The 14783-nt window shown below is 39.3% G+C and overlaps 1 protein-coding gene across 4 annotated transcripts in view; it reads left to right on the top strand.

The window, feature by feature from the left end:
* The window catches only part of PATJ (PATJ crumbs cell polarity complex component), a 383451-nt gene that overhangs the window by 58017 nt on the left and 310651 nt on the right, over positions 1–14783 (top strand). For all 4 annotated transcript variants that reach the window (XR_008715910.1, XM_055585657.1, XM_055585656.1 and 1 more), the window contains exons 12-14: positions 2432–2575; positions 6625–6701; positions 9231–9287. Coding sequence is in view for 3 of the 4 variants with exons in the window: in XM_055585657.1 (XP_055441632.1) it covers positions 2432–2575; positions 6625–6701; positions 9231–9287 (278 nt within the window). In the remaining variant the exon portion in view is untranslated. The remainder of the gene's footprint in view (positions 1–2431; positions 2576–6624; positions 6702–9230; positions 9288–14783) is intronic.

Genomic DNA, 14783 nt, shown 5'->3' with positions numbered 1-14783 from the left:
GAAGAGTAGCCCCTTTTCATCACAACTAGAGAAAGCCTGCATGCAGCAACAAAGATCCAGTACAACATCAACAACAACAAAAGTGTGGTTTAAAATGTCATATTAAGATCTTAAGGTCATATTAAGTTTCATGTAGGAAGTTTTAACTTATTTTTTTAACTTTTTATTGTAAAAATGTTTGAACACACAGGAAAATTGGAAAATGATATGAAAAATAACCACAAAATCCATCATTTAGATTTCAGCAGTTAACTTAGCCATGTTTGCTTCATCTATTTAGCTTTTTCTGAACCATTTAAGAGTGAGTTGTAGATATCATTAGTCCTACGTATTTCAGTGTACAGCTTCTAAAAATAGCCATGATATCATTATCCAGAGAAAATTAATAGTAATTACCTAAACTCAGCAGTGGCCACAGGACTGGAAAAGGTCAGATTTCATTCCAATCCCAAAGAAAGGCAATGCCAAAGAATGCTCAAACTACCGCACAATTGCACTCATCTCACACGCTAGTAAAGTAATGCTCAAAATTCTCCAAGCCAGTCTTCAGCAATACATGAACTGTGAACTTCCAGATGTTCAAGCTGGTTTTAGAAAAGGCAGAGGAACCAGAGACCAAATTGCCAACATCCACTGGATCATGGAAAAAGCAAGAGAGTTCCAGAAAAACATCTATTTCTGCTTTATTGACTATGCCAAAGCCTTTGACTGTGTGGATCACAAAAAACTGTGGAAAATTCTGAAAGAGATGGGAATACCAGACCACCTGACCTGCCTCTTGAGAAACGTGTATGCAGGTCAGGAAGCAACAGTTAGAACTGAACATGGAACAACAGACTGGTTCCAAATAGGAAAAGGAGTACGTCAAGGCTGTATATTGTCACCCTGCTTATTTAACTTATATGCATGAGAAACTATATATCATGAGAAACGCTGGTCTGGAAGAAGCACAAGCTGGAATCAAGATTGCCGGGAGAAATATCAATAACAATCCCAATAACTGGGATTTTCCAGGCAAGAATACTGGAGTGGGTTGCCATTTCCTTCTCCAGGGTATCTTCCCAACCCAGGGATCAAACTCGGGTCTCCCACATTGTAGTCAGACGCTTTACTGTCTGAGCTACCAGGAGATTTATTTACTTATTTAGTTTTTTGGCCATGCTGGGTCTTCATTGTTGGACACAGGCTTTCTCTAGTTGCAGTGAGCAGGGGCTACTCTTTGTGGCAATGTGCAGGTTTCTCAATGTGGTGGCTTCTCTTGTAGAGCACGAGCTCTAGGTGCAAGGACTTCAGTAGTTGCACCACATGGGTTCCAGTAGTTTTAGATTGCCAGCTCTAGAGTGCTGGATCAGTAGTTGTGACATATGGGCTTAGTTGCTCTGCTACATGTGGAATCTTCCCGGACTAGGAATTAAACCAGTGTCCCTTGTATTGCAAGGCAGATTTGTAACCACTGGACCACTAGGGAAGCCTGAGTTCAATATTTTTGTAGGAATACTTTGTAAGTCACTTGTAGTTATTTATGCATGCAGGTCAATCTGTATGCAGGTTAAAAGCAACCGTTACAACTGGACATGGAACAACAAACTGATTCCAAATCAGGAAGGGAGTACATCAAGGTTGTACATTGTCACCCTGTTTATTTAACTTGTATGTAGAGTACATCATGCGAAATGCCAGGCTGGATGAAGTACAAGCCAGAATCAAGATTGCCGGGAGAAATATTAATAACTTCAGATATGCAGATGACACCACCCTTATGGCAGAAAACAAAGAAGAACTAAAGGGCCTCTTGATGAAAGTGAAAGAGGAGAGTGAAAAAGTTGGCTTAAAACTCAACATTCAGAAAACTAAGATCATGGCTTCCAGTCTCATCATTTCATGGCAAATAGATGAGAGCTATGGCCCCCAGGGTTCTCCTCCTCCCCGACTCCCCAAGGCTGTATTGTCATCCTGCTTTGTCATAAACTTTACCTTGCTTTTTTCTTCTTGTCGCCTAGTTCCTTGTTGTTCACTTGTTGTTCAGTTGCTCAGTCATGTCCTATTCTTTGCAACCCCATGGACTGCAGCATGCCAAGCTTCCATGTCCTTCGTCTCCCAGAGTTTGCTCAAACTCATGTCCATTGAGTCGGTGATGCCATCCAACCATCTCATCCCCTGTGGTCCCCTTCTCCTCCTGCCGTCAATCTTTCCTAGCCTCGGGGTCTTTTCTAATGAGTCGGCTCTTTGCATCAGGTGGCCTAATACTACAAGTGTGTTTTCTAAAGAATTGAGCCATTATCACAAATGGCATTTTAAATAAAGGAATAAAATGTGTAGTTACCTGAGATGTTTGTAATAAGGTTGTGAAATGGAAGAACAGGAGTGAAATAAGCTTACTTAAATATGATCTTCATCTGATAGTGATTCAAATTAACAATTCCTATTTTAGGAACTGTGGTAGAACCACCAAAAACACCAGCCTTGTTTCTGACTGGAGCAGTGGAAACGGAAACTAATTTGGATGAGGAGGAGAAAACTGAAGAAAGAATGGAGGATCTAAAAAATGACAACATGCAAGCCTTAGAAATACTGGGTAGGCACAAAGCATTCAATTCAAAGCAGTCACAGTAATTTGACTTTATCATTTGTTAACCATTTTCTCTCTTTATAGTTAACATAATGTGAAGAATTTTAGAGGCATTTTTGAAGATATAAAATAAGATATTCTTAATATCAGCATCTTAACACTTATGGCAGTTGAGAATAAGCATATTTTTGTTTAGTCACTGTTTAATTATGTTGATTTTGAATACATTTTTATTAGTGTGATGATGTCAGCATTTTTTATTACTGCATACTTTAGCTTGTGTATTAACATTGATATAGCTATCTGTATACATATAGTAATATTTCCTTTTCACCATAACAATAGTGTATACATTTTTATATATTTTGCCAAATTTCCCAGTTGCTATATATTTATTGTTTCATTTTCTTTTTAATTGATGAGTACCTTTGGGCTTTGTTGTATGTTTCCTTTGCTACTCTAGTTGACTCTATTCTACACGCATTTTCAGTCAAAATCTCACTCAGTTCCCTGTACAAATGCATACAGGAAAGGCTTGTCAGTTGAGTGAAATGGAATGCTTAAACTTCATCCATGTCCAGAGACACTTTGACTTTTGGCTTTGATTGTCTTCTGTCAGGAAAGAAGGGCCTGAAGGAAGGAGTAAACACTTCAGTCAAATTTTAAAACTTCATATTGTTTGGAAATTTAGGTTGTTCTTTTTGATCCAAGTAAATTGCAGTTGATTTTTTCTATTTAAATTCATGTGAGCCCAGATAGGTGAACCATGAATTATCAAGTGAAAGTCAAATACTTTGTAAAGTTAGAAATATGGGTTTTCCTGATGGTCCAGTAGTTAAGACTCTGCTTTCAGTGCGTGTGGCACAGGTTTGATCCCTGGTCAGTGAACTAAGATACTATATGCCATGAGGCTCAGCATAAAAGAAAAAAGAAGAAAAAAAAAAAACAAACAGTAAAAAAAAAAATAAAGTGAGAAATATTTTTAGAAATACCTGCTCAAACGATCAACCTCACTCCTTTTTTTTTTTTTAATGAATGTATATAATTTCAGTTAGAGAGTTAGACCAAATTCTTCCAACTGTTATGATGTTAACTCTTTTTGCTGTAGGGGCAGACCCGTTTTCCCTCCTCCCTTCTAGTTTCTTTGGTTGGTCTAATAATTACATTAACATAAGAAAGAGTAACACAGGAGAAACACAAATTTTCTATGTGTAGGAGTCCCATAAAAATGTGAGCCCTTAAGGGCAAGTTGGGCAATTGAGGCTTCTATGCTATCCTGAGCTAAGGAATGGGATGGGGCCCTGGGCCTTCCAATGGGAGGAGTAATTTACAGGATGATAAGAAGAGCAGATGTTTGATAATTAGAAGTTTGCCCAGCTATGCAGATAGGTTTTTCAGATTAAAAAAGTTGTCTCTGGTGTGATATGTATACATAATGAAGTATTGTGTGCTTGGTTGCTCAGTCGTGCCTGACTACGATGTCATGGACTGTATCCCTCTAGGCTCCTCTGTCCTTGGAATTCTCCAGGCATGTGTACTGTAGTGGGTAGCCATTCCCTTCTCCGTGGGATCTTCTTAACCCAGGGATCGAACCCTGGTCTCCTGTGTTACAGGTGGATTCTTTCCCATCTGAGTTACCAGAGAAGCCCACAATAGAATATTACTCAGCCATTAAAAATAATTAAATAATGCTATTTGCAGCCATGTGGATGGGCCTACAGAGTGTCCTATTGAGTGAAGGAAGTCAGAGAAGTAGAAATATCATATGACATCCATTATATGTGGAATCTAAAAAGAAATGGTACAAGTGAACTTACAAAACAGAAGCAGACTCACAGACTTTGAGAATGAGGTTGTGGGGATGGGGCTGGGGGGAAAGTTGAGGGGAAGGGATAGTTAAGGAGTTTGGGATGGTTTTGTACACACTGCTATATTTAAAATGGATAACCAACAAGGACCTACTGAATATAGTACATGGAACTCTGATCAGTGTTCTGTGGCAGCCTGGATGGGAAGGCAGTTTGGAGGAGAATGTATGGCTGAGTCCATTCTCTATTCACCTGAAACTGCCACAGCTTTGTTGATTGGCTGCGTGCTTAGTGTGTGCTTGATCCTCAGTCACGTCCAACTCTTTTCAACTCCGTGGACAGTAGCCCACCAGGGTCCTCTATCCATGGAGTTTTCCATGCAGGAATGCTGGGGTGGGTTGCCATTCTCTATTCCATAATCAGCTATACCCCAATATAAAATAAACATTAAAAAAAAACTCTAGGAGGGTCTGGTCTTACAGGGGGGCCTCCACAATATTGTGGGGAAAGAAAAAAAAAGTTGTCTATGGTTATTGCTCTCTCTCTGGTACAGGTTCCCTAGCTAAATTCCTTTAGGTAGTTAAGGGAGGGATGAATGTTTTTCCTGAGTCTGCTGGATCTTGGCTGTCTTTAGTTCAAAACAATCCACATTCCAAGGTGGCAATAGTTGGCATATTCTTTGTTGCCAATGAAATAATTGTGTCAGATCATCTTAATATTCACTTTTTGTGTGGGATCATTTTGTGTTGCCTAGAATTTATTGAGCTGCTGAAAGTAATCTCTTTCCTCTGGTACACAGGCCTTTGTTCTCTGCTTTAAAACTCAGGACTGAGGTTTCATTGTATGACTGAGGTAAAAATAAACTCAAAAGAATTGTAGGTGAAATAAACATCTTAAACATGTGTATAAAATTTCTTTGGATATCATGTTTTTAAGCTTACAGGTCAACCAACACATTACAAATTTTTTAAAACTAGCCTACCACATAAGAAACTGGTGTCTGTGAGAAATTTAATAGAACTCTTAATGTAATTTCTTATGGAAATGTTAATAGAGTAGGCACAAAGGTGCAGTACCCACATGAAGGATATTTTGTTTTTAATAGGGTCTTTAGTTAGTTATCCTCGAAATGGAATCTAGCACATCAGTTAATGCAGTTACTTTGTGGATATGCTTTTGTAAATCTAGTAATATAAGTTCTTTAATGTTCATTAGTCTTAGTTTCTGATTTTTGAGGTTAGTCTGTTTTACTCAATGATTTGTAGTATGTAATTAAGCATTATATGCATCTGAGATTAGATGTCTGCAGAAGGCTTGAAAAAGCTGATCTTGCAAGTTATGTTTGATTTTAGACAGATGGTTATATCAGTTGTGGTAAGTGTTCTGTGACTTGTCCACTCTTGTGACACAATTGAGTTTTTCTTAAAGAAAAAAGGTGGAGATCTGTTTATTGTCTGCTACCACTGTGGCTCTAAATTGAAATTATAGTTTTAGTACTTTGATTTTTGTCTATTAGGTATTATTCAGACTGCAAACTGCATTGAGCTTCTGGCTTAGGTCATATGGAGGATAAGCAGGACACTTAAAATCTGTCTTCACTTTTAAAAATCATCTGACCTGTGCAAAAAAGGCAGTACTCCCCTTAAGCAAGAAAATCATAAAGGTATGATAACCACATAGCCACAAATAACCAAAGTAAAACCAAAGTTTTTGTTACATTAAAGCTCATGCAACTCATTGGTTGAATTAAATCAAACTTTTCTATCCACCCGAGTAAAAAGCTTGATTGGGTCATGTTGGTGTGCCTTGTTGATAGTAAAGATATCTTGATAGGTTTTTACACTTCTATGGGTGAGTGGAAGGTACTACACTGAAGCGATTAACATTCACCTTAAATCTTTCTTTGTCCTAACATAGCATAAAGCAAAGCCAGATACATTTTACTTATAAACCACAGGATGTTTGCATATATACTGTATAATTCAGATTTCATTGATAACTTATCATTTCCTTTTCTATTTAAAATATTCCTTAAAAGCAGAAGCCCTATTCATAGTTTGGTCACCGCCAGTCTTATACATGTCTTATAAGTCACCTCTAATTAACTTTACCTAAATAGACCTAAGTTAATACACTTTCCTTTTTATTCATTTCCCTTTTACTTACTCAAACTGTGCTGTTATGGAAGAATTCAGTAGTTTAGTGGGTTTAACTCACAGTAGCTTCAACTTTTTTTTTTTAATCCAGAAAAAGCCCCAGACTCTCCAGAAAATGAGCTGAAATCCAGATGGGAAAATGTACTGGGCCCTGATTATGAAGTAATGGTATGTTAAAATCTTCTAATAAAAAACACTCATGTCTCATTCTATGTCATGCTTCTAATGGCACAATTGAAAGAAATGGGAGACTCAAAGAGTAACCAGCCTGCCTTGATTTTTTCTTCCTATGTTTTTTCCCTATTGGATCAATTAATTAATTTTATTTTTTCATTTTAGACTGCAAGAACAGTTAAGGACTGCAGACAAGTTTCAGTTACAATTAACAGACACTCAGTTCATGTTGAGACCATTTAAGTTAACAATAGGCTGAAAAATGTTAGGAGAGAGAGGGCTTGCCTTTAAATTTATAACCTGTATCAGCTGCTTAAAATTGCTGGCATTTTTATGATTGCTTTTATGATCTGTTTGTTTTATTGTACACTGAAAGGGCTGTGGATATTAGTCCTATGTTTCACAAAGAATGTTACAGTTTTATGAGAAAAATGAAAGAATGATTATCAAATGTATTTGGGAGAACAGGAAGTAATTTAGGTTAGGTATAAGTTTATAGTGCCAGTGGTCCATTAGACTTCCTTTCACCTGTTATTAGATTCATTGAGTAAAGGATTGATTACATTTCTCCAAATGAATCCACATGAAACCAGAAAGCTGCGCTTAGAAAAGCCTCTGCAGTGCCCATTAAACGTGTTAGTAATAAAGTATTCTATTAAATTTCTATTGTTATTCACATTTTCTTACATATGTTTGTCATTAGTATTTGTTGGCTGGTTGGAGATCTTTTTTTCCTATTCTAGCCACTATCTATTGTCAGACATTTTCCAGTGTCATTAACATGAGTCAAAACAGTTTATGCTTTCTCTTCTCACTAGTTTTGTACTTCAAGTTGATCCTCATGAACTGCTGCTTCTTTACTTTGTAGATTTTGGAGCTATTTTGTCATTAGCCTGCTGCTGCTGCTAAGTCACTTCAGTCGTGTCTGACTCTGTGTGACCCCATACATGGCAGCCCACTAGAGAAAATGACCTTTCTGCAATTTGGAGTGGTTAATATTCAAAATAGTTTGGTGTACCAGTTTTTTTTAATGGTTGGTTTTAAATGAGCTCTTTTTGGTTAAAAATTTATCCTCTTTGGGGCATCCCTGGTGGCTCAGCAGTAAAAAATCTGCCTGCAGTACAGGAGACATAGGAGATGTGGGCTCAATCCCTGGGTTGGGAAGATCCCCCAGAGAAGGAAATGGCAACCCACTCCAGTATTCTTGCCTGGGAAATCCCATGGACAGAGAAGCCTGGTGGGCTACAGTCCATAGGGTCACAAAGAGTTGGACACAACTGAACACGCACATTATCCTCTTTATAACTACCCTTCCAAATTTAATTTATCACATGATGAGGTCATAACCAAGGGGCTTGAAAGAGGAGACAGAATTTGGAGTTCGAAATTTAAAGTGACAGGGATGAGGCAACAGAAGGAGAAGCCAGGCAAGATGGATGAGTGAATGCGTACATACAAACGTGCATACCTACCTGCGTGCACATGCTCTAGTGTTTCTTACTGTATTTTCTTCCAGAATCTACTTATCTGAAGTGCAGTACTTGTAGAAGATTTAGCTGAACCACTGTTTAACTTCTCCCCTCCCTCCAGATGCACTGTATTTTATTAACAACTTACAGATGCAAATCATCAGTGAAATGTTTTGCTTGCAAGGAATTCATTTCTGTGGATGTCTACCACTGAAGCTCAGAACAATAGGTTTAGGCCAGGATTAAAAGCTTTCAGGATTCCACCATCTTCCCACCCACTGGTCCAGGTCCTTTGTTTGTGTCCTCGCTGGCTCTTTCTCCTAGGGAAATGGTTTGGGCTTATTGTGGAAATTCAGGTGCTTCAGTTTTTCCAAACTTCTCTGATTTTAATGACCTTGCAAACTTTGTTTTAAGGCCTAGGTTTAGAAATAAAAATGACCAGAGTCTTGGTTTTGTGAAAAGAATAAAATTTTTATGGCTTTAATATAATGGAAGATTACATTAAAATTTTAGGTGTCATGGATTTTTAAAAATAGTATATATATTTGCCCATCACCTTCTAGTTCAACTTTTGAATCATTTATGAAAAAAGATTGTTGTGGAGAACAATGACAACAAAAAAGCAAATATTCTCTGAGATTTTATATTGTGTGTTATGGATTTTAGAAACACAGAAAAAAGATTAGATGGAGTTATCAATATATAGGTTTTACACAGATTTTTTTCAGAAAGCCTGGAGAAGGCAATGGCACCCCACTCCAGTACTCTTGCCTGGAAAATCCCATGGATGGAGGAGCCTGGTAGGCTGTGGTCCATGGGGTCGCTAGGAGTCGGACTCGACTGAACAACTTCACTTTCACTTTTCACTTTCATGTATTGGAGAAGGAAATGGCAACCCACTCCAGTGTTCTTGCCTGGAGAATCCCAGGGATGGGGGAGCCTTGTGGGTCGCACAGAGTCGGACACGACTGAGGCGACTTAGCAGCAGCAGCAGCAGGAAGAAATAAAGTTATGCTTTTACAAATATTGACAGTATCTTTTCTTGTGAATTTAGGTTGCTACTTTGGATACACAGATTGCTGATGATGCTGAATTACAGAAATATTCAAAGGTAAGCACATTGTTTAAACTGTTGTCAGTTTTTTGTTGTTTGAAGAACTTTCTTTAAATTCTTGTCAAAGTAACTCGATTAATGCTGTGACCTGAAGTTTTCAGAATTTAATTTTAGAGGTTTTCTGGAAATGTAGTAGGTTCTGACTGGTATGAAGTGTGATAGTTAGATGTGCCTGGGAAGAACAGGCCACTTCAGATGCCAAAATTCCAGGCTTGACTGCGTTGACCACCTTAAAGGTACTATGCAGAGCAGGCTTTGCAGAGTGTGTTAGTTTTTCAGATATTATAAGTCCTTTTACATTGTTTCCCGGACTTCCCTGGTGGTCCAGTGGTTAAGAATCTACCTACCAATGTAGGGGATATGGGTTTGATCCCTGGTCTGGGAAGAGTCCACATGCCGGCAGATCAACAAAGCCCATGTACTATAACTACACTACTTACCCTAACAAATATTCAGTTAGACTGAATATTTGATATTATGTATGCCAACTACAGAAGGCTTAAGGTGATGTTATCTCTGTTCAAGGGAGTCACTGTTTCTTCTAATAAGGAGATACTGTGCGTGTGTGCGTGTGTGTGGGTGTGTGTGTGCAGTGAGGCAGAGGTACAGTTCAGGTAAGGTTTGGACTCTCTTGGGTTGCCTTTGCTCCTAACACATGACCTCCAGGTATTCCATTGAGTCTGAGGTATTTATCAGTTCCCAGTCCCTGGTGGAACCTGGGAACTCCAAGTGTCCCTCAGTACTTTGGGATTGTAGAAATCTGCTTAGCTCTTCAGGGGTTTCCTGATTAGCCTTCAGCTTGCTGTTAGAACTCGAGATGTCCTTGGAGGAAACCATGCCCTCGCTCAGGCTCAGTTCATCATATAGTTCAGCTTTAGTTGTTCTTACATATTCCAAGCCATGAGATCCCATATCATCATTTTCTATACTAAGGAAAAAATACAGTGACCGCACTTTGTACATATTAAAGAATGTCATTGTCTTTCTCCAGGCAGAACATGTTTTCTCTCATCTTCGTCCCTAGTTCCTTACCACCAGTCTACTTTTCTTCTTCCTGATCAGCTTCTATGCATTATATCTATTTGCACTGAGTTACTCTGATATAAAGGAGAAGGCCACGGCAACCCACTCCAGTACTCTTGCCTGGGGAATCCCATGGATGGAGGAGCCTGGTGGGCTGTAGTCCATGGGGTCACAGGGAGTTGGACACGACTGTGTGACTTCACTTTCACTTTCATGCATTGGAGAAGGAAATGGCAACCCACTCCAGTGTTCTTGCCTGGAGAATCCCAGGGACGGTGGAGCCTGGTGGGCTGCCATCTATGGGGTCGCACAGAGTCGGACACGACTGAAGTGACTTAGCAGCAGCAGCAGCACTCTGATATAATGGTGTGGAAAGGTTTTGAATAGAACAGATGTTCAGAACCACCTCACCAGTACATTCAACTGTTCATTCATTCATTCATCAAGTATTTATTGATACCAACTCAGTGCCAGGTCCTTCACTGGGTATGGGATTTCAGAAGAGAACAGGAAAAAAAAAAACAAAAACCAATCCCTTCCCTGTAGAACTTATATTTTAGTAGGGGAAGATAGAAAATAAGTAATAAATTATATAGCATAGATGATATGTGCCAAGCAGGAAAGATGAATAAAGAATTCAGGAAAGAATGTGGGTTTGCAATTTTAAATAGGTTGATCAGGAAAAGCCTCATTAAGAAGGTGACATTTGAGGAAATACTTTGGGGGTGAAATAAGCAGCCTAATTTTTCTTCTATATAATACAAACAATAATATCTACATTGTAGAAAGTTACATATAAGTATATTTAATATATGCCCCAGTTAGTATAGCTCAGTGCCAATACATAAGAACCGTTCCATAAATGATAGTTTTGTTTCCCAGTTGTATGCTCCTAGTACTTTTAACCTCTGGCCTATTAAAGTCTCCTTTAAAAAAAAAAAAAGCTGTTTTAAAACATTTAGTTGAAATTGGAGTAGTAAAGAATACACCTGCCAATGCAGGAGATGCAGGTTCGATCATCCCTGGATAGGGAAGGTTCCCTAGAGGAGGAAATGGCAACCCATTCCAGTATTCTTGCCTGGAAAGTTCCATGGGCAGAGGAGCCTGGTGGTGGACTATAGTCCAAGGGGTTTCAAAGAGCTGGACACGACTATGTATGCACACACTAGATTTCAGCAAAAACTATGTTTTTAAATTTTTTTTGCACTAGAAGAATTGCACTATTAATCCTCAATAGTGCAATCCTTATTTGCACTGCTCTTTTTTTTCATATTTCGTTGTTACCTGTATATGTTTACATACTTGTAGTTGGTATACTCATTCTTTTGTATAATATATGTGGCAGAGAAGGGATGTGTGCTTTTTTTAATGTAACATTATCATGTTTACTTTTTTAAACATTGATTTCTTTATTAAATGTCCACAGTTTATTTTAATGAACTATCATTGAAAAAAATCCTCTTAAAATTGGAAGTTTGGTTCTTGATTTAGTAGTTTCTACTTTCTCTCTGCAATATGTAAAGAAAACTGGCCTGTCCAAACCCATTTCACACATGAGGATCCTAAAGTTTGTATAAGTTGAATGAGTCACCTCAGATTATACAACTGGATAATATAGTAGCAGAGGCAGCTTGCAGCTTAGAGAGCATTTTTTTCCTTCCTGTAATATTTACAGAGCTCCTACTTCACACCAGACACTGCGGCCAGCTGTGGGGAGCAGAATACAAAGGGTCCTCTCTCTTCTGGAGCCTGGGTTCTGGGCTAGGTTTGCTGTGCTGTGCTTAGTCGCTCAGTCATGTCCAACTCTTTGTGACCCCATGGGCTGTCGCCTGCCAGGCTCTTCTGTCCTTGGGGATTCTCCAGGCAAGAATACTGGAGTGGGTTGCCATGCTCTCCTCTGGGGGGTCTTCCCAACCCAGGGATTGAACCCAGGTCTCCTGCATTGCAGGCAGATTCTTTACCATCTGAACCACCAGAGAAGCCCAAGAATACTGGAGTGGGCAGCTTATCCCTTCTCCACAGGATTTTCCTGACCCAGGAATCAAACCAAGGTCTCTTGCATTGCAGGTGGGTTCTTTACCAGCTGAGCTACCAGGGAAGCCCTGGGCTTCCCTGTTCATGATAATAAACAAGTATCACAGTTCATGATAATAAACAAGTGAAAAATAACCTGAGAAGATAGCTATAAATTGTAAAAGTGATGCAAGGAAGTGATTGTAAGAAGTGATGATTTAAGGAGCATAAACAGAATGATGAAAGCAAGTACAGTTGGCAAAGAGTTGGCCTGTGGGGGGAATGGAAGTTGTTTTGGCGTGTCCAGGTCAAACTAAATGAGCAGTAGGATGTTTTTAGGTGAGGAAGACAAGGTAGGTAGTCCAGGGCCTTGAGATCCACGCTGATAAGCCTGGGCTTTATTCTCAGTGCCAGGTAACACCAGTGGAATGTTCTAAGCAGGTTAGTATCATGCTCTGAGATGTAGGCTGTAGGTTTTTCCTCTGTCTTATTAGCTTTCTGATTAGGAAAATCATGTTTCATGACTATTGCTGGTGTTTCTAATTATTTATCTGTCTTTAGTTGGTCACTCTGGTAACCACTTCATAGCCGGAAGGAATTGTTTTAACGGATCTAGATTCAGGAAGCATCTCCCTGTATGACAGGCCAGTGTTAATAGAGAAGACTTTCTTTTGAGGTGGATGGAGTTGTAGGAAAGAGAGAGATGAAAGCACTTTGTAGTGGTTTGAGCATTAGCTGAACTGCTTCTAGGAATCTGTTAATCATGACACAAGAACAGTTTTCCCGCATCTGGGGAGACTTGCATTTTTAGGGATGGCTTTCTTGGCAAGTGTTTACTATTAAGATAATCACAGAGCTTTGAGGGAGAAGCATTATGCTTATGCCGGTGACCTTTCTGCTGGCCATCAATTGTAATACAAAGTAAGCATTAGTAATTAGTGATATCCCTTGTGAGGGCAACAAAAAGACTAGGCCCTGTTCTCTGGCTTTGACAAGACAGACTGACAAATTTCACTTTGTTTCCTTCCTAAATTACTTTCTCACAGCCAGAGGGCATTAAGATGTGAGTTTGCTCCTCAGTCTGTTTGAGCAAGTAGAATTGTGAAGGCAGTGGAATGTATTGGGCCCCCACTCAGCCACCAGGGGTAGTGTTTTGCTTTAAAGACATTTCTCCTGAATAACTCTATTGGTTAGCATCTATTTCCTCCTTTCCATTTTTAGTATGTGGAAACTGAGTGTCAGGTAGGTGAAGTGACTTGCCCAGGATTATACACAGCTTTTGCTCTTCAGTCGCTCGGTCATGTCCAACAGGGGTCTTTGTGAACCCATGGACTGCAGTATGCTAGGCTTCACTGTCCTTCACCATCCCCTGGAGCTAGCTCAAATTCATGTCCATCGAGTCAGTGATGCCATCCAACTATCTCATCCTCTGTCGTCCCCTTCTCTTCCCATGTTCAATGTTTCCAGCATCAGGGTCTTTTCCAATGAATTGGCTCTTCATGTTAGGTGGCCAAAGTTTTGCAGCTTCAGCATCAGTCCTTCTAATGAATCTTCAGGATTGATTTCCTTTAGGATTGACTGGTTTGATCTCCTTACAGTGCAAGGGACTCTCAAGAGTCTTTTCCAACCCCACAGTTTGAAAGCATCAGTTCTTCGAGACTCGGCTTTCTTTATGGTCCAACTCTCACATCCATACATGACTATTGGAAAAACCATAGCTTTGACTAGATGGACCTTTGTCAGCAAAGTAATGTCTCTGCTTTTTAATATGCTGTCTAGGTTGGTCATAGCTTTTCTTCCAAGGAGCAAGCATCTTTTAATTTCATGGCTGCAGTGACCACCTGCAGTGATTTTGGAGCCCAAGAAAATAAAGTCACTGTTTCCATCGTTTCCCCATGTATTTGCCGTGAAGTGATGGGACTGGATGCCATGATCTTAGTTTTTTGAATGTTGAGTTTTAAGCCAGCTTGTAAATGGCAAAATTTAGAAAACACATCAGGAGTTATCTGGCTCCTGAGTCTGTGCCATTCTTTATGCTTTTCCTTTTGAGTAGATAATATATGGACGAGACATAAAATCTAAAAGTTTCAGAAGCAAGTACTGCAAAATATGTTTCCCACCCATCCCAGTTCCCTTGTTCTCCCCAGAGGCAACCAGCCACTGTTACCAATTCTTAAGTATGTATTTTACATTCTTAAGTATATAATTTTCTGGCCTCTTTTTGAGTGAATCACGTAAGATACAGAATCAAATAACTGTAGTGACAGTGGTTATCTAGTGGGGCAGGTGGCCTATCAGGAACACCAGAGTAGCCTTTTCAAAATAGGCATGCCCTATTTTGTTCCTCCTGACTAATATTCTGATTTTGTAGGTTTGGGGTGAGGTCCCTAAGGGGAACTGTGATTCCCTCCTTGCCTCACTTTATTGAGAATTATTATTCAGATTTTGCTAGGATGC

This window comes from Bubalus kerabau, chromosome 6 (genome assembly GCF_029407905.1).
Source record: "Bubalus kerabau isolate K-KA32 ecotype Philippines breed swamp buffalo chromosome 6, PCC_UOA_SB_1v2, whole genome shotgun sequence".
NCBI classification, from domain to species: domain Eukaryota; kingdom Metazoa; phylum Chordata; class Mammalia; order Artiodactyla; family Bovidae; genus Bubalus; species Bubalus kerabau.
The sequence above is the reverse complement of the archived record's forward strand: the minus strand, read 5'-3'. Positions and strand labels throughout refer to the sequence as shown.